Below are 18651 nucleotides of genomic sequence, written 5' to 3'. Positions count from 1 at the left end.
AGAAAGAGCAATAGATCCAGCCTGTGCATTTAGAACAAAGCAAGCCAGGAAGATGGCAGAGGCATTAATGAACACAAAGGACCAGAAAGAGACATGTTCACCAGATGCTGGACAAATGTGGGTATCGGTGGTAACCAACAGGACCTATTTCTTTCTGTATGATATAGGATTTGAGTAAGAAGATTAGAGTGTTAAGGGCTAAAACTAATAATTAACTCTTGTGTCTGTCTCTATCTATAAGGTGTGCTTCCATTTTGTCCATAGATAAGGCTTTGAGCCTGTTGTCTTCCAGACTCATCACTCACTATGCAGGCATCTCCTCAGCTACCACAGCATCACTCCTAAGCACAAGACCTACAAGGCTGGCCCTCCAACAGAGCCAGCACATCATTGCTCTAGCCAGTCCTGTTTAATCTGACAGCCAGCACTCCTCTCCCTGTCCTTACATCTCTGTTCAGGAACTGACAGACCATATTTCTCCCAGATCCCTCCCCAGATACAGCTTCCAGAGCCCACTGCTCGGTGCAGTGTCTGGAACAACTTCTGTAACACCCATCAGCACCACGTGGCACTTCTCTGATGCATTTCAGGGATGCTTTGCACAAACAGCCTTCCAGTAAGCCTGATGTTACCTTTTGCCACAGCAAGACAGCGTACAGCTTTCTGAAACAAAGGAAGCCAGTTCCTTTTACATTAAAAAAAAAAATTGCATCAAGACCTTCTTTGGGAAGCAGCCTTTTGCAAAATGATTGTAAACTTTTTCTTAATATGTTTAATGACATATACAGGCTTTGAGAGTACCTGGTTTAGAGCCTTAGCCCAAGCCATGTTCTCTGCTGTCATGACACAAAAGCTGGGTTGACTATTTCTTGCAGCAATCAGTTTATTTCCTGGAACCATAGTTTGGATTAGGCTGAAACTGTTTGAAAATTCAGGCCAAGTGTCCAAACTGGCCATCAGAGAAAACTGCCCAGCCTTCCTGCAGACATCCTGAACCTAAGGCAAGGGAAACCCTTTGTAACCTGTTTCAGGTGACAAAGCGAAAAATCCATCAGCTGTCTTGGATGGGGAAATCTGGAAGCCTGAGCAAGATTTACTTGCAACTCACAAAGACAGCTCTGGAAAAGAGTTTTGCTGCCAATGGCAAGTACCATCATGGCTTCCAGCTACAGTCTTCACTGTGATCTTTAATACAATTTCATCTACATTAGCTCAGGCTGAGGAATCCATTTTTAAAGGCATAGCTGTCATGTTGCTCATGAAGATGTCCAACCACTTCTCTCCCACCTACCCAGGACCCTGATTTCTGGTCCTTTAGCTTTCCTCTCTCCCTACTTTATATTTTGCATTTTGAACTTTCCCTCTGGCAGAAACATTTTCTGCACCAAAATGATCACCCTTCTTTTGAGACCTGCAACCCTTATGAAAAACAGTTTAGCTAATGCATTCTGCTGCCCACTTCCCACAGCTCCCATTGACAACAGCCATGGGATTTTGCAGATCCACTGGGTCACAGGTGGATAAACTGTAGAGACCATGGTAAACCAGGGAACGCCAGAGAGAATAAATAACTCCATGTCACACAGAGGGAGGGCTGGCTAACTTTAGCTGCTGTCTCCAACACCTCCTTTTGTTGAACTTAGAGAGGCTGCAACCCAACAGCTCCAATGTCACACAGAGGGAGGGCTGGCTAACTTTAGCTGTGTCTCCAACACCTCCTGTTGTTGAACTTAGGCTGCAACCCAACAGCTCCGGCCACCAACTCCACCTGCTTTTATAAGGCACAGTACTTTAAAAACCCAGGCTCAACAATGCATTGGGAAATTCCTCTGCAAGGTTTCAAAGGCTCTGAGCCTTGACAACATCCACAGAGCAGGACAAAACACTCCTGGTCTGGTTGGACTCTTCTGACAATAAATTCAGCTGTCAGCTCACAGCACCACAGTGCTGCTAAGCCACTGCCCTACCAATGAGCTTGTGGTGGCTTAGCCTCTGGGGAGCCAGAGAGCCTCTTGATAACTGATTTGCATGACCTGTCCCCACTTTGCTGACTGCAGCCACAAAAGCCAAAGAGGTTTGTACTTCCTGTTGTTACATAGTAGTAAAAAACCAAGTCTCTTGCCTTCTCATTCAAAACCAGAGATGACTAGAAACTGAGATAAATTTCTACTTGATAGAAACCAAACGTACAGGAAAGAAAAGCAAAAATAGCCAATGAACATTTTTTTTCTTGACAGGCTGTCTCTCTAGCTGATGCTTCCTTGCATCAGCTAGAGAGACAGGACAAAACTCAGCAGTGGAAAAGATCATCACAACTGAGCTTGTAAGGACAGCCATCATCTCCTGGTGCAAAAGTGAAATGTTTCACCCATGGCTTTGGGCATCTTTGCCCACCAGCAGATGTTTGGATTCCTTCCCTAGCACACAGCACTTGAACTCTGCTGCACAAACACAACCCACCTGGCTGACAAGGGTGCACAGGGATGTGGGCTGACTGACAGCACAGCCCACCAGCTTTTGCCCACTGTGGAGGCAAATTGAGGCTTTTATTTCTGCCAAGGATGAGCTAGCTGGGACAGCACTTTCCAGTGCAGCTCTGTTTCCTGCCAGTGCATGGAGGACATCCCACTGATTAAGGTTTTCCCCTTCCTCAGGGAGGAGAAAGCTTGTTCCAGCCCTTTTCCCGCACATCCACCTTCTTCCTTTGCAGGCTGTGATGGGAACAAGGCCAGCACTCAGCTGTTTTCTCGTCCCTGACAACTTCCCAGAGGAGAAGGCAGAGGACCAGGCCAGCAGCTGCATCTTTCCTTGTGTTGCCCAGGGCTTATCTCTGAGGAGAAGCAGCTCACAGCAGCAAGCTTTGCCAAGCAGATAATGCAGAAAACCGGTGCCTTGAAGCATGTTGCACATAAGCCCTGGACAGCTCTCTCCCAGCTGAATCCATGACGTTACTCAAAGCTGGTCCATAAGACAGTGCCCAAATTAAAGTCTTTTTTTTTCCTAGAATGCTAAGTCCTCACTCTAAGGCTGCTGTGACATTAACAGGACACCCAGAGCCTAAGGAAAGGGGAATCTCCCTTCTGCCAAGACATGTCCAGCATCCCTCTCATCCTCCCTTCACGCTGAGTCTGATGTGCTACAGAAGGCTCACCAAGGACTACCAGCACCCCAGCTCCTGGGCCACTTCCTTCTCTGATAGGTTTTCCCTCACAAAATTTCTAGCTCAAATAAGGCACTACTGCAAAAGGTTTTCAACTAAGCTCTGTCTCAAAGGGAAGTCAATGCCAACACGCTGTGGGAAAAGCTTCCTGACACATTAAAAACCTGTAAAAATGCAGCCCAAAGACCACAGAAAAGGCAAAATACTCATAGAGTACTGCTGTTTTCAACAAAGCTATTCCTGCCTTAATGAGATAAGCAGAGAACCAAGTGACCTGTTTTACCACGTGGTAGGACCAAAGTCTCTTGAGAAACTCAAACGCAGTCAGATCTGACCCAGAGTAGCAGGCAGAAACAGAAACATGGCTCTCAAATAGAGGCAGAAGTTTGAAAATAGAGATTGCCAATACGTCTTTCTCCTTTCTGGTACCAGTTACTGTATCTCAGTAAGGCTGCACAAAGGAGGGTTCAGCTTTCAGATATGGGTTACTTGTCTTCATGTCACAGCAATCACATTTCCACAAGCTGAAAATATACTTTCTTCCAAATGCACTTGGGCATGGACAGGAAAAAAACACCAGTCCTGTTGCTGTTCAGAAAGGCTGTCCCTTATCTCCAGAGATTGCAGATAAGATGTTTGAGTGTCTGTACAAGCTCAGTACGTTTCAAGCAGCAGCCTGAGGGGGAGGTTAGAGCTGCCTTGAATGAGGCTGTGCTGTTTGTTGGGATGCTTCTCTTATCAGGTTGATCTGAGCACAATTGTCACCTTTTCCTTACCCCTAGTGTTCGTGCCTGAGGCATAAAGAGAGAGGTAAAAGTGCACAAACCTGGGAGAAAAACATACCATACATAAACTCCGGGAGAAACTTTGGGCTCCATCTCCGTGTTTACCACCAGAATGGCAAAATGCAAAAGCACTTAGCCAAGCTACCCAGCTCATTACAACACATTTATATCATAACAGGCCTAAACACCCTGCCAAATAACAATATCAAGATTAAAACCAATGCACTCCTTTCACAGATTTGTATCAGACAGTGTTTATTTCTGTTGCATGGAGCACTAACCTCTCAAAGTTATTTTTACACCCACTCCTCCCTGCTGACCACTTTCCTCACTCGAATGAATAATGTTTCCAGGAGCTTTCATAAATTCTGGAGATGAATCAGACCATAGAACCTATTCAGACCCAAGGAACTCTAGGAATCCCAACAAGTTCCAGAAAACATTCTGTAAAGGCCTGATGCTAGGGACATTCTTCATCTCCTCTGCTTTCTGATCTAGCAGAGCAAACATCTGGCTCCCTGAGATTCAGCAGCTCAAACATTTGGCTCCCTAAACATGCAGTGAGGAACGTGCAAGTCTGGGGAACATTTAAATCTCACTAAAGATAATGCAAAAGGCAGGGCTGTCTCCTAAATGAGGGCACATAGCAAGGAGAAAAGAAATATGCTTAAACCTGCCATATTCTAACAAACCCTGAAATCTATAGCATCAATTACAAGTCAGTGTCACTCAGAGCAGCCTCAGGGTTGCTCTAAACTGCACTGAGGAAGGGAAAGAGAAACATGGAGAGCTTAAAATCCCCTCCAGCCAGGGCTCAGTATCAGGCTGTTGACCATCAACTCAAGATATTTGCACCAAGACGTTTTTTACTCTGCTGAAACTAGAAGCTACTCACAGAAATGTTCCCATGTGTATCTCCAGCAAGCAAAAAGGAAACTGTCAGGTGAAAAAAATCCCATTTCCTGTGTCCCCCACACTGCCAGGCATAGTGAGAAGGTGCCATACCTGTATGTGACATGCACTGCAGTGCCAGGTTCATCTCTCTCCCAAATCAGAGCCACTCTGTTTGGAGACTTTTCGACATGCTGATCCAAGCAATTTACTGTAAAAAAAAAACAACCCAAAGCTTTAAACAAAGCTTGAACATATGAAAGGTGCTTTGTAAACCTAGCTTGGTCAAGTGCAACAGCAAGCAAGTGCAAGATAAAACATCAGTTTTTGGGTTGCTAGACACACACCAAAGTATAACACAGGAACTGAGAACATCTGCAGCTCCAGTAAAGCTATACAACACATTCTACACTTAATTGGCACAGTGGCCTTAGAGATGGATGCTCATGAGAGGCCATGGCAAATTCAGATATGGGCTGAATTCATGGCTCAAGTCAGCCATTTAGCTCCAGCCCAAATCCTTCCCCTGCTCCCAGCAGCACAAAGGCAAGACACCCTTTTGATGTTTTTGCTCCCCAGAGCAGCATTCCACTGCAGAACTCGGACAGTCTTCCCCAGCTGGCATATTTAGCACTGCACCATTTGGATTTTCTAATTAAAGCTCATGTGAAACATTTTTGTTCCAGGGTATAACAAAGAGCTGAACCTCAGCTAACTGAAAATGTCTAAAACTGAAGGATCTATGGCAAACTCAAAGTTCAGACATCTACAAATTTTCAGACCCATGGGAAAGATTAATGTGTCTCAGGCTGCGTATTCCACCTCCTAAAATTTAAAGGTATAAAATTCCCTTTTAAAGGTGCATCTCTCCCCCTCAGTAACTTGAAATGAAGGACTTGGGGAGAGCACCCAACCTGAAGAAATTTATAGAATCCACAAAAGAAACCTGCCCACATGTCCAGTAGCAACTTGCTTGATAGTTAGGGAACATCCTTGTTAAATATTAATTCCAAGCCTATAGGACACTTACTTATTGCATTGGAATCTTTCAAAGGCAGTTACTTTATTTCAACAGGCAACTAGTCAGGGACACTGCTGCATAACTCAGAGAAAACCTTTTTAAAAATTGCTGGATTTCAGGTCATATTTCCTGGAAACATTAATACTGATGGGAAAGGATTTCATTTTTCTAGATAAATTTTAAAAAGCTGTGTGCTGTAGGAGCTTTGCTGGTCTGTGATCACACCATCACAACACCACACAGGGTGGGAATGAGACCCTAAAGGTGCACAGAGAAAGAAATTCCTCAGAATTTAACACATTTCATTGTAAGAACAAGTATTAGTCTCAAAATTTTGAAAAAGCATTCTTCAGCTGTTTAAAGTCTTTTAATGCAAAATCCTGCAGCAGTACTATAAAAATAAGACAAAGTCATTTCTTAAGCCATCCTAATAAGATACAAGAGGACAAAAGCTTTAGTGGGGAATTTTTTAAGCAGTTATACACTGCTTTCCTCTACCTGTGCTCATTGCTGTGGCTTGGTCCACAACAAGCAGCAACTCCCACCTCCAAGCTCCTCACAGCTACACCCTCACATAATGTGCCATGCTACACTGAATCACAAAATGGCATTCATTGCCCAAACAACTTTTCTTACTCATGAGCAGCCACACGGGCCTTCAGAGGGAATTTCTGCTGCAGAAAGCCCTGGCTGAGCCAAGTGGGAGATTTAGCTCTGTGTTCAGTAAGAACCAGCAGGTGAACCAGAGCCAAGTGCTATTATTTCCTTCCTGATCTTAGGCTTACATGAGTCTTTTGCTCATTTTACAAAATAGAATTTAGTGACCTTCCCCTTACTACTACACCCTAGTGGTTTCTCCGTACATTTCCTTGCTTCCTTGACTGCTCAGAAACAATTGATCTCAGTAAGACAAGCTCCTGAGAATGTGTCCTGGTGGGAAATGTAGTAGTTTGCCAGGTTATTTTCCTGGCCAGGGGTTACAGTGTGAGAAATCCAGAAGCCCTGAAGCTCCCCAAAATCCTGCTGCAAGGGCCCCCAAGCAAAGAGCATCAGGTGACTCGGTTGCTCATGGTTCGGCTGTGCTGGGAGATATGCACACAGGATGTTCTGGATCAGGGACCTGAACTGCTGCCATGTTTCTGCACAGTGTTCAAATCAAGAGGGGAAAGGACAAAATCAGCGTCTCCTAACAGAAGAACAGCCACTTGGCTGTGGCAAAGTACTGAAAAAATCTCACTTCCTGTGTCCTCCACACTGCCTTCATCACACTTGAAAACAAAACCAGCAACAGCAAACCCGTTTAATTCTGTGCGTTTGTTTCAAAGGCCTACAATTTCCTTTTATGTTTGCAAAAAAAAAAACTAAGTGGCATTTTCTGTCTGCTGAGGAACCAGACCCAAGGCCAAGCAATATCTAGATATCAAATATCTGACGTGGGATCCAGAAGAAAGTGTTGATCCCACTCTACAGAGGAAAAAAATAGATCCATGATAGGCTGTGCTCAGAGAAGATCTTCCTTTCAACAGGAGTTAATGACAACAAAACTGGCTAAAATCCTCTGATTGCTGTGTGCTGGGCACAGGGCTGTAAACACATCTCCATAGCTTGGGATCCACTGCTGGGAATCATCCCCTGGGAGGAGACACTCTCTAATGCTCTCTGGAAGACCTGAGGGGGGTTCTCTCTTTTGGCCGTCAAAACAAGTGGCCAGAGATGTTACAGTTACTGCATTACTGAATGGTGCCCTCCTCGAGGAATGGGAAATGAAGGTCAGAAATGTTCAAAGACATCACCGCTGAGTGGTACCCTGGATGGGGCTGGGGCTCATTCCCACCAGATGAAGCACAGCTGAAGCACACATGAACCTTCAGGGCAGACATGGCATGGACAGAATTCAAAGGCAGCCACGGCAAATTTTACTCTTGCTTCATGTTGAGTGGTGAAATTGGAGGAAAATACCAAGATCCTCGTTTAAAAGGGGAAAAAAAATCCTTTTTATGGCAGCTTGGGACTGTACCCCACCTGTGGATCATCCTGCGCCACCACGGGGCCGGGCAGCACCCGGCAGAGCCCAAAGTGGGCATCCCATCCCGGGGCCGATCTCCGCAGGTCGAAGGGCGGCCGCCCGCGAGGCAGCGCCCGGGCAAGAGGCTTAGCCGGGGTTATCCCGGCTTCGGATTTTCTCCCCGCTTCCAGCATTTCGCAATTCCTGGCTTGTTTCCTCCCAGCGCCGCCCAACCGAAATCCTCCTTTTCACCCCCAAAGACGGGCGACGGCGAAACTTCTCCCCGCGGGGACGCCTCCCGTCCGGCGGGGCGCGGGGGATGCGCGGCCGGGACCCCTTACCCGAGACGTTCAGGCGGCCGCCGAGGAACCAGCGGGCGGAACCAGCGGTCTCGCCGGGCCGGCAGGCCGTGTGGAAGGGACTGTCCCAGCGCAGCCACCCCCGCGCCACGTCCGCCCAGAACCCGGCGGGGTCGCGGGCCGCCCGCTCCCGCCAGGCCCGGTACCCGCCGGGCGGCAGCGCCCCGGGAGCCCCCGCGGGGCTGGCGGGGCTGCGGGCCGGCACCGGGACACGGCCCGGGGGGCGCGGGAGGCGGAGGGCGCGCAGAGCCCGCGCTCGGGCGGCCGCCAGCGCCATGGGGGACACAGAGACACAGCCCTGCGCCGCCGTCCCCGCCGCGCCCGCCCGCACCGGGAGAGCGAGAGGCAGCGACCGAAGGAGCGAAAGGGAAAGACCGCCCGCGGGGAGGGGCTGCCCCGGCGGGGCGGCTCCGGGAGCGCCGCGCACCCCGGGAGCACCCTGCGCCCAGGGACACCCCGCACCCAGGGACACCCTGCACTCGGGAGCACCCCGCACACCCCGGGAAGCACCCTGAGCTCAGGGACACCCTGGGAGAAACCCGCACTGGGAGCACCCTGCGCTCAGGAACACCCCGCACCTCCGGTAGCACCCCGCACGCAGGGATACCCTGCACCCGGGAGCACCCGCACACCCCGGGAGCACCCTGAGCTCAGGGACACCCTGCACCCGGGAGCACCCGCACACCCCGGGGAGCACCCTGCGCTCAGGGACACACTGCACTCCCGGGAGCACCCTGCACACCCCGGGGAGCACCCTGAGCTCAGGGACACACTGCACCCGGGAGCACCCTGCGCTCAGGGACACCCTGCACTCCCGGGAGCACCCCGAGAGACACGCCTGCACCTGGAGAGAGAGACCCAGCGCTTTGCCCTGTGGGGACATCACCTGCACGGAAGGTGCGGGCAGGGGTGCGCCCCTGTTCACATCCTCACCGCCACAACAGCGGTGCCCAGGTACAGCCAGGCGCTTGAGCATGAAAAGCGGCTCTCGGCACACAGCACACGCTGTCGTATCTAGCGGGCACAGAGAGCAGAGTGAGCACGGCCAGTGGCACAGTCCTCACGCACACACAGTGCTTGTGCTCGTGGGTGGGTGGCAAACACATTGTGCCCTCGCACCCCACCACACACAGCGGTCATAACCCTGTCCCCTCTGCTCGAAATGGGGTGGGTGTCTCCAAGAGGGGTACACATCCATTTTTACTTGGCAGCCCTGTGAGCACCGTCATTGGCATAACGTGGAATTCCTGGCTTTGGTATCACAGCACTTCTTCCTCCATATTATTTTAGGGACCAGATTTCACCCTGACTTCATGGTGCCAACCCTCAACAATGTTTAGCAAGGTTTTACAGCAGGTAGCACAGAGCTTATTCCTTGTCTATAGCAGACATGCTCTTTTCTGGCACGAAGAAACAAATTCCTTTAGACAGCTTGGTCCAGCCTCCCAGCACAGAGCCTGAAAGCTCAGAATGGCATAGTCTGGACAGACATCCTTAAGAAGTGCCAAACTACCTGAACACCAGCTCCACTCACCCCCGGGGTTTGGGTAGGCAAAGCACATTTAATGTTCAAGATTAAAAACTTGAAATAACTCTATGTGCTATGAAACTTCTTCTGGCAGTGGTAGAAACAAATGGTGGTTTTCTGTTCTAAATATATCACCATGCACTTTTTCGTGATTTTTGTGTGAGGTTTTCTGACACTGTCGAACTTTTCTACCGTGTTTTATAGGTAACAAGCAAGAATAAATACAATGTTAATTTCCTTGTAAAGCTGGCATTAGTACAGGCTGCTGTAGTTCGATATTGCTACCTTGTGTTTTGGCTGTCACTTTCGGTTTGCCCAAGCCCTAAATTCCAAGCGGCAGCACGTGTGCCACCTGGTGCCAGACAGGGGCACGGAGAGCACTTCAGCTTTCACTTGGTTTGCCCAAGGATTGCTCAAAATTTTCCTATCAAAGGTGACTCATATGCAAGTCCTACCCGTTTCAGGATTTCAAAGGAATGCTTTTTCACAAAACAAACAAATGACTTGCCAAAAAAAGCATTAATTTGAATATTTGGCCTTAAAGCTTACCCGCTTCACTTGCAGCCTTTGAAATGTGGGAACCCTTCTCTGTTTTTCTTCCACCAAGGCTGACTTTCCTCTTCTACCAGGAAGTTTTGTTCTGCTCATGATTCACCAGCACATCCCACGCTCTCAAATTTTGGCTGCATTTTTCCTCAGAGAAAACCATGGCCAGCAGCAACACAACCCAAATCCAGCCTGATCACCCCATTGAGATGGGTCGCTGAACCCAAGCACAAGCCCAAATCTCCTTTCTTGCCTCAAAAAGAGATGAGATTTTGCAATGCCTTCTTGCTCTACCCATGACTTTCTGAACAAGAGAGTGAAGGCTGGCACGTCAGGCTGTCAATTTTTGGGGAACCAAGGGGGTGTTACAGCAGTTCTCAGGTATTTTGAGTGTGCCAGGAAAGGCTGGTGCTGGATAAAAGACAGGTCACAGAATTGCTTCCTGCAGTCACTGTGTCTCTCTCCATTCTCAGGGCCCTCTGACATTATCGAGTCCCAACAGGAATAATGGCATTCCCAGCTCTGGAGCAGCCTGGTGACTGTCATCTGGAAATGCCACCTCTGTGTGGCAGCTTCCAAAGACACATGGCTGCCAGGGAAGAAGAAATCATTCCCTGCTTACAGCCAAGCCTCCTGGCACAGTCTCCCAGACCAGCCAGGCAATCTCCTTGCCCTGCAGGAGATTTTAGCAGGTAACAGGCACAGCTGCTGGATAGCTGCAGATCTTGGCCTGGATCTTCTGTGAGGTCTTCTGTGCTGGTGTCATGGCAGGCACTGGTGAGCAATGGCAGTAGGGGGTTGAGTAGGGGCTGAGATTTCTGCTGGCAAAACTATAGAAAAAAAACTTTAAAAAATGAAATCCAAAACCCCCCAAGTTTCCACATCTTTCTACTCCTATTCTGCTACCAGCAGTTACTTGCTGGCCTCATCTTTGATTCCTGTCAGTATATAAAAGACTTACTCAATGAGGTGTTCCGCTTCTCAATTTCTCATCCCTCTGTTTTTGCTGTTTTTTAATTACCTAAAAAGAAGAATAGTACAGTTCTGGAATCCAGGACTGTCACTTGGTTATCACTGATCTGCTCCTAAGTGTTCTTTCCAATGATCTTCTCACATGGTGTGCACACAGTTGATATCTGACTCCACAAAGAAAGTCAGGGCCAGGCAAAAACACCACCACAGAGCAAAAGTACACTCTGGTCTTAGAAATTCTCCCAAGTCACAATTAACCCAGATTTTAATAAAATCTTTTGATCATTTTCAGCTGCATTTCTGCCTGCAGATTAAATTGGACGTGTTCCCAGGTGGCTGTTCTAGCAGGTTTCTAAGCCCATTCAGCTCCATCTGCAGAAGAGCAGGCTTAGAGGGAGGTTTAAACCAAGGATGAAATAAAGCTAAAATGCAGTTGCTCAGGTACCACTTTAAGAGATGAGCATGGACCTTGTGTCCAAAGCAATGGGAACTGCAGCAGGTTTGAAGGAGCTGAGTACCTGAGCTAATCTGGAATGTGAATCTTTGTTAGATCTGCTCGCATTTGGTCACACCTGAAACAAAGGTCAAAACTGTGTGGAAAATGCAGATTTGCTGCACTTCCATTTGTGAATCTGTAATAAATGCCCAATGAGTGATAAGGAAGAAAAACAATACTTAAAAATATCCAGATAACTAGACTGGTCTTGCACAGGCCAGGCCATCAGCTGTCCCATTCTCAAGAGTTTTCTGCTCAAGGCTGGATTTCAAACCGAGGGGATTCAGTGCTGCTGCTGACACCCATCAACACAGAACTTTCCTCCCCATTTGGCTCCTCTGCTGCATCAGCAGCCCACACTGGGTTTGCTGTGTGCTTTGTTCCAGAAAGTCCTTGCTGATGAATCTCCACACCTCCCCTTAGGCAGCACTTGGGGCTGCCCAGCCTGAGGGTGGACTAAAGGCTCCAGCATCAAACCCTTCCATGCCCTCCAGCCTGGTACTGTTGCTCAACCCAATTTACTGCTGGGTCTGTGCTTGGTGCTCCAGCAGCACTATGAAAGAGAGATCTGAAGGATACTGAGAACTAAAGACGACCTCCTGGGGAAAACCAGCTCCCTCACCTCATTTTGGTTCGCCCACTTCCTTTGCCTCTCCAACTCAGCACCATGAACCAGTGCTTGGGAATACAAGTGGGGGGTCTTGACCTGCAGCACAGAGAGCCCACTGCCAGTCATCTCTCAATCATATACCTGGAGTGAGAGGAACCTTGGCACGATGTGCTGCTGAGCGTGTCTTAACCCCTGGGACTGCAGGATGAGCTGCTGCAGGGCTAGAGGTTCCCTGGAGTCTCTGTGGAATGCTTCCATGCAGCAAGTCCTCAATGCAGGGGGCTCCAGCCAGTGGAGGAACATTGTGGGGGCCTGGTGGCCCTGTTCTTCCCTATCTGAGTGGCCGGGGGTGGCCAGGGCTGTGCTGGGTCTGCCTTGGCACAAGCATGACTGTCTTGTCACAACAAATCCCCTCTGTTACCACCCTGGCCCCAGGGGACTGCTCTGGTGGGGGGAAAGCTTTGGCTGGGAGGTTTGTCCCTCAAGGGATGGGGGGGCACAGCAGCCCTGGGGAAGCTGGTGTGATATCCCACTCAGGAGAAAGATGGGAACCTCCATCTATGGATCAACACCAGGCTGGGTCTGATGGGGACACTGATGGGGACAGGGAGAAGGCACCAGTGTGTTGCAGGGAGGGTCTGGCAGCAGTGTCCCTTGCAGTTTGTTTTGTGAAGGCACAGAGCAGTGCCCATCCTCAGCTTGGGACAGAGGCATGAATATGGATGATTTGCAGTGAAAAGAAGGCAGAGCCATGAGTGTTGCACAGCACATCTGTAGGAGCCACGTGCTTATCTGTGCTTCAAGTACAATGTGCTTTGCAGTGAGCTGCAGCAGGGAGAATGGCACCTCTCTGGAGCAGGGGCACAGCTGTGCCCCTCAGGGTAGGGGAACAGGCAAAGTGCCCAGGGACAGGCACACTGCTCAGCTGCATGCAGGGACACGCTCACTTGTCTGAGCCTTTTTTGGGTGCTGCACCCAGCTGTGAGCTGCTGGGTTTGTTCCCAGCCCTGGCAGGGCAGGATCTGGCTCTGTATGGATGGGGAATGGTTCTGATCCCAGCGGTGCAGTGTCCAGGCCAGTGCCAGTGGTGCTGGTCCTGGTCCCAGTGTGGTGTCCTGGCCAGGCCGTGGTGATGCTGCCGCTCGCAGTGCAGTGTAGTGCACCAGTCCCTTCCTGGCCCTTGCCTAGAGGACTGGAGCAAAAAGCTGCAGCCAGCACAGGGCCCACAGTGGCGACGCTGCCAGTCCCCGTGCAATGCAAAGCCCAGCCTCAGGCAGATGTGCTGGCCCTGGCCTTGGTCCCAACAGCGCAGCCACCCGGCCCTGCGCAGCCTGTGCCAGCGCTGGCCCCGCTCCCAGGGCAGTGCGGTGCCCGGGGCCGCGCTGGCGATGCCAGCTCTGATGCCACCAGCGCAGCGACAGGCACCGTCCCCGTCCCGGCAGGGCCGGCGATCGCGCTGGCACTGCCGGTCCCGTTCCCGGCCCTAGGGCGGGGCAGCGCCGTGCCGCTCCCGTTCCCGCTCCCGGGCCGGTGCGCCTCCCAGCAGGCGGAGCGCTGCGGTGCCCAGCCGCCTGTGCCGCCGCTCGGTGCCCGGGGCCGGCTGACGGCGGAGGCGGGCCCGGGGCGGGGAAGGGAGGGACGGAGGGAGCGTCCCGCGGGCGGCCTGCGAGATGCGGGACCGGGCACCGCACCGGGCCGGGCCGTGCCGAGGCTGCGCGCGGGGCACTGCGGGAGATGTAGTTTGCCGCCCCACCCGGCTCCTCCAGCCGAAAGGGAGCGAGCCCTGCGCGCGGGACTCGGGTTCCCAGCGTGCCCGCGGGGGTGGGCGGGCCAGCGGCGGAGTGACGGCCGGGTGCCGCCAATGAGAAGGTGGGCCGGGTGGGGCGAACCAACTGCCGAGAGGGGCGGCGGGGAGTGGGGGGGCGGCGTGCCGGCAGCTGCAGTGCAGGGGCGGACGCGGCCACCTCCTCGGCGGGGGGAGGCGCCCCGAGCGCTGAGCGGCTCCGCCGGAGGGAGCGGCCCCGCCGGGTGGTAGCGGGGCGCGGTGCCGGGCGGGGGCCGAGGTGCGAAGGCACGGCCTTGTGGCGGGCCGGGCTCCGGGGAAGCACACGGAGGGTGTCGGCCGCCTCAGGAGGTCAGGTGCCGGCCGGGGCTGGGCACGGCGTGCTGCCCGGGGCCGCCCGGTGCCGGTGCAGCCGCACGGCCAAAGCCAGCGCGCTCCGCGGAGCTCTCTGGGGAGCGAGCGCGGCCGTGGCGCTCCGCTGCGATAACTCCGTGGTGTTCGCGATCCAGGCAGGAGGCTGCGAGTTTCTCGTTTTTGGCGGGGTGGGAGTGATGCTCCCGTGTGCGTGGCCGTGTCCCCTGAAGCTTTGGGGCTCGGTCTCCTGCCGCGGTGTCGGTGTCGCTCGTGGCGCCCAGGCTGACATTGCTGGATGTGCCCGTAGTCATTGTGCTTTCCCCGCATTCCGGGAGAGGAGGTATCCGGTAACCCGGCTCTGACCCACTGAGGACTCCGGAGATGAACACCGTGACCTTGACGTGCATCTAGGATTTAGCAGGGAACCAGAACGCTGCATGAAACACTAAAGTCACACTGTCACTCTGACAGCTACTTTCATAACAAGTTCAAGACCCACTGCGTGTTTTGAGGGGTGGGGACTTCAGTACCTGTTGGTATCATGTTTCTGAGCAGCTCAAACCAAACCTGGTTTGAATTTTCTTAGTCTTGCAAGGTGGTTTGATGGATAGAAGGAAAGGTTTCCTAATTCTGCCATTTCACATGGATTTCTTGTAGTGTCACTGAAAATGTTGCCTTTTAGCAATAAACTTCTCAGCGAGTCACAACAGAGATTTTCAGCCTGGGGACTTCCCACGAGTGGAATTTAGTCTGGTGTTTTGTTGTGCCACAGGGTGTGCTAATCTCCCTCAGCTCGTAGGTGCTGTGCCTGTGCAGGTGCTCTGACTAAAGAGCCTCAGTTCTGTCTCACGAGTGGCAGTGTGTCACCACATTTCAGTGTGCTGCCTTCTTTTGAGAGGATAAAGAGGGGCAGAATAGGAATGATGTGTTCTGGCTTTCTTCCTTTGCGTGCCAGTGATCACCCAGCTCATAAGGAGCATCCTCCTGCTGATACAGGTGGAATCAGAAACTTTTGAGATGTGGTGCTCATGAATGGTGTATGTGTGGTATATTCTCTGCTGTTAGTGCTGTGTGCTTTTTCCTGCTTTGTGATAATCTCATTCCTTCAGGAGCAGGCTGTGTTCCTCTTCTCTGGCAAAATAAAACACTGGAATCCCCTGTAAGACACTTTTATTACACCTTGGGGACACCTGCCTAACCTTTTTTAATTTTAATAGTCCTCAAGGGACAAGTGAGATCCCTATCAATGCTCTTGGTCCTCCAGAAAGGAGTTTCTCTAGTGCTGGGAATTCTATTCCTTCAGCTCCCAGCGTTGGTGCTAATCAAGTGGTGCCCATGGCCCGTGTGTGGATTTCCTTCCCTCTCCATCCCCAGTGTTTGTTGGTGGAGGCAACAGGCAGCCTGCAGCTCTCCTCCAGTGGAAGCAGTTGGCACTTGCTTTCCAGAGCAAGAATGATCAGACAGGTCCAGGAAGAGCCAAATCCATCTTTCTTCTCTGTCTTCAGTGTGGGAACCCCTTCATGCTGTTTCTTGCTCTCTCCTATGGAAAGATTGACTCATCTCTTTATGGTTTCTCAGGTAGCACACTCCTCTCACATGGGTCTTGCTGTGGGCTCATCTCTGCAATTCTGTCCTTTCAGTTTTTTGCCTTAGTCTTATCTCTGTGTGTGTATCAATGTGCAGCATCCAGAAAAACACTTCAGGAGGGGTTCCTCATCCTGGGAAGCTCCTAGGTTAGATTTGTTTGCCAAAGCTCCATAGTGACCTTCCAGTAACATTGATTGACTTGGAAAACAGAGCAGAGGAGAGAAAATAGGTCCTTGTGGAGGAATAGGTGTTTATAAAGTCTTCAAGGGCTTTGTAAACTTCCCTTATTTTTAAGGATGTGTGGGCCTCTTTGGTATCTTCCACTTTGAGTATTGCACAGTCTGAATATTTGCTGCAGCGACTGTGGAAGCATTTGCTAAAAAACTGTTTTAGCTCTGCTAGTTTACTGAGCAAGATACAGAGTGGACACAACCAGTTCTCCCCTCCCCTTCTTGCATCAAAGGTAACAAAAAAATGGGTATTCCTTTGAAACATTGTGAAATCCCCTTAAATGTCATTTTGGGACACAGTCCCTTTGGAATAAATGTTAAGGTTGCTTTGAGAGGGAGGAATAAGGAAGGCCAGCTGTGAGACCTCCCTCCCTAGTCCAGAGGAAGAGTGGGAGAATCTGTTGGGTATGTGTTGAAACTTTAGGAATGAGAGGTGAGGGAGATGGTGTGGCTTTTACTGCATCTGAAAATTGAGACTCCCTTGCATGTGAGAGTTTGCCCAGCCATGAACTGGGCAGTGACAATCCTTGTTGGACAAGGCCAATCCATGGTCTTCTCCACAACAGTGCCCAGTGCCTGTGGATCATGCTGATGAGAACCACAGCAGTTAACACCAAAAATATGGAAAATAATCTAGCAATGGCAGCGTGTCTTGGACATTAATGTATCAAGTGTTTTTCACATGAACTTTTCTGGTTTTTGGAGACTGGTGGATATACATCAATATGTTAAGACTCAACATGGAAAATATAAAACTGCCACAGTAGGTTTTTTCATGGGATTCACAATCTCTTGGTCCCTTTTGGTCTTACCCAGTCCCATGCTGTTTTCTCTTGGGCCTTCTCCACTACTCAAGAGCTGCACACATGGGAAAGGATCTTTTTTTGTATTTGAGAAGGAAGATCTTGACAGTGTGATGGACTGTAGAGCTAATCAAACAAGATGTGTTCGGAAACCCTTTCCTTTTGGTGTCAAGCTGTGTCATCTTTAATTTGGTGAGCAATATGAAAGGAACAAACTGGATCCTGGGCTGGCTCCAGCCAGAAAGGTGCAATGGAGAGCAGGGAATGCCTGTGGGCACAGATTTCCTCTTAGGAGAAATGAGGCATCCCAGCCTTCAGAAAGAGATGTGGTGTCAGCTGTGGCAGATGGAAGTGGATTCTTCTCTCAGGCCCACTGTCAGCCCAGGAGGGCTGGGTACAAAGCTTTGGTGGCCTCCCAGTCAGACAGGAAAAGACAAAGGGAGGCATTGATGTCTGGTGAAAAGGTTTTGATTACAGGATCACATACTCAGCTGCTCAGTCCTTTCTCTACCAGTGACCAAGAGATGATGCTCAGGGAAAGGCTAAGCAGATGGCACACTGTGCCATGGTTACACCCCTGATCACCTTGGGGGTGCAGGGTGCAGCTTTTCAGCCTTTTTATTTGTTGGCCTGACTAATTTTCCACGTACACAAGGTGTGACCTGTGTGCTAAGAGCACTCTGTTGTCAAACCTAGCTCTGCATTCCTGTGTGTTTTCCTCTCTTTTAGCCAGTTACTAGTTTTAGAGAAACTTTAGTTTTATCCTGGAACATCCTAGTTTCCACGGCCTTTGGCCTGATACCACAGATGTGCTTGTTGAGTCTTCTTAAAAGCATCTCACCTGTCCTAATAGATCTATAAATCAGGGCTTCTCCCTTCTGCCTGCCATTTAGTTTAATTTTTAATCTTCAGTTTTCTAAACCTGTCTGTAGTGGAAGACTGATTTTCCAGATCCTCTGCAGAGCTCTTCAAACAACAGCCAAAAATTCTAGGTATCTTCTTTCTGATCTTTCCTTCAGTCTTTCTATTTCTTATCTGTCTATCATTTATCAGACTAGCTAGGTGGCCTCTCATCTTGTATGGGTAGAAAATATGTAGACTTTATCCAGAAGAATTTACTTAATCTCTTCTACCTCATCAGGAAAAAGCATCATCACTTGGAATAACTTGTGCTGTTTTCTTCTTTTGCACACATCTTCTATTGTAAAAACCTTCTGTTGGCCCAGTAAGTCAGAATTAAAACGAAGTAGAAGTTGCACTGGCCAAAGATTTGCTTTAAAATTTCATCTTGGTAATATATCCTGATCTGCATGAGGAAACTGAAGTTCCCCATTGCCTCCTGTTTCCTAAAGGCACAGGCCATCTGTTCTCACATGTCAAATCACTGTGGCTGCTTCATTCTGGTCTGGTGGGGTAGCTTTACTATTACATTTTTTCCATTTAGCCTTGATACAAAATTATTTCTTTATCTCCTGTGAGTCTGTCTGTTTATGTTGTAGTATGTAGTACTCTTTCTCCCCT

At 50.1% G+C, this 18651-nt stretch overlaps 2 protein-coding genes across 2 annotated transcripts in view; one reads left to right on the top strand and one right to left on the bottom strand.

Annotated features, from left to right (window-relative positions):
- The window catches only part of ACSS1 (acyl-CoA synthetase short chain family member 1), a 29046-nt gene extending 20402 nt beyond the window's left edge, over positions 1 to 8644 (bottom strand). Inside the window, exons 1-2 of the mRNA XM_039706430.1 lie at positions 8204 to 8644; positions 4951 to 5047 (exon numbers count right to left, since the gene is read on the bottom strand). Coding sequence (XP_039562364.1) covers positions 4951 to 5047; positions 8204 to 8498 — 392 coding nt within the window. The 5' untranslated portion in view covers positions 8499 to 8644. The remainder of the gene's footprint in view (positions 1 to 4950; positions 5048 to 8203) is intronic.
- A 5774-nt stretch (positions 8645 to 14418) lies between these two features.
- The window catches only part of TTBK1 (tau tubulin kinase 1), a 99000-nt gene continuing 94767 nt past the window's right edge, over positions 14419 to 18651 (top strand). The window contains exon 1 of the mRNA XM_039706421.1: positions 14419 to 14512. The gene's annotated coding sequence lies outside the window, so the exon portion shown is untranslated. The remainder of the gene's footprint in view (positions 14513 to 18651) is intronic.

The sequence above is a fragment of the Passer montanus genome, unplaced genomic scaffold, assembly GCF_014805655.1.
Source record: "Passer montanus isolate IOZ18808 unplaced genomic scaffold, ASM1480565v1 scaffold192, whole genome shotgun sequence".
Taxonomy (NCBI): Eukaryota; Metazoa; Chordata; class Aves; order Passeriformes; family Passeridae; genus Passer; species Passer montanus.
This window is presented reverse-complemented; position numbering and strand designations above follow the sequence as displayed.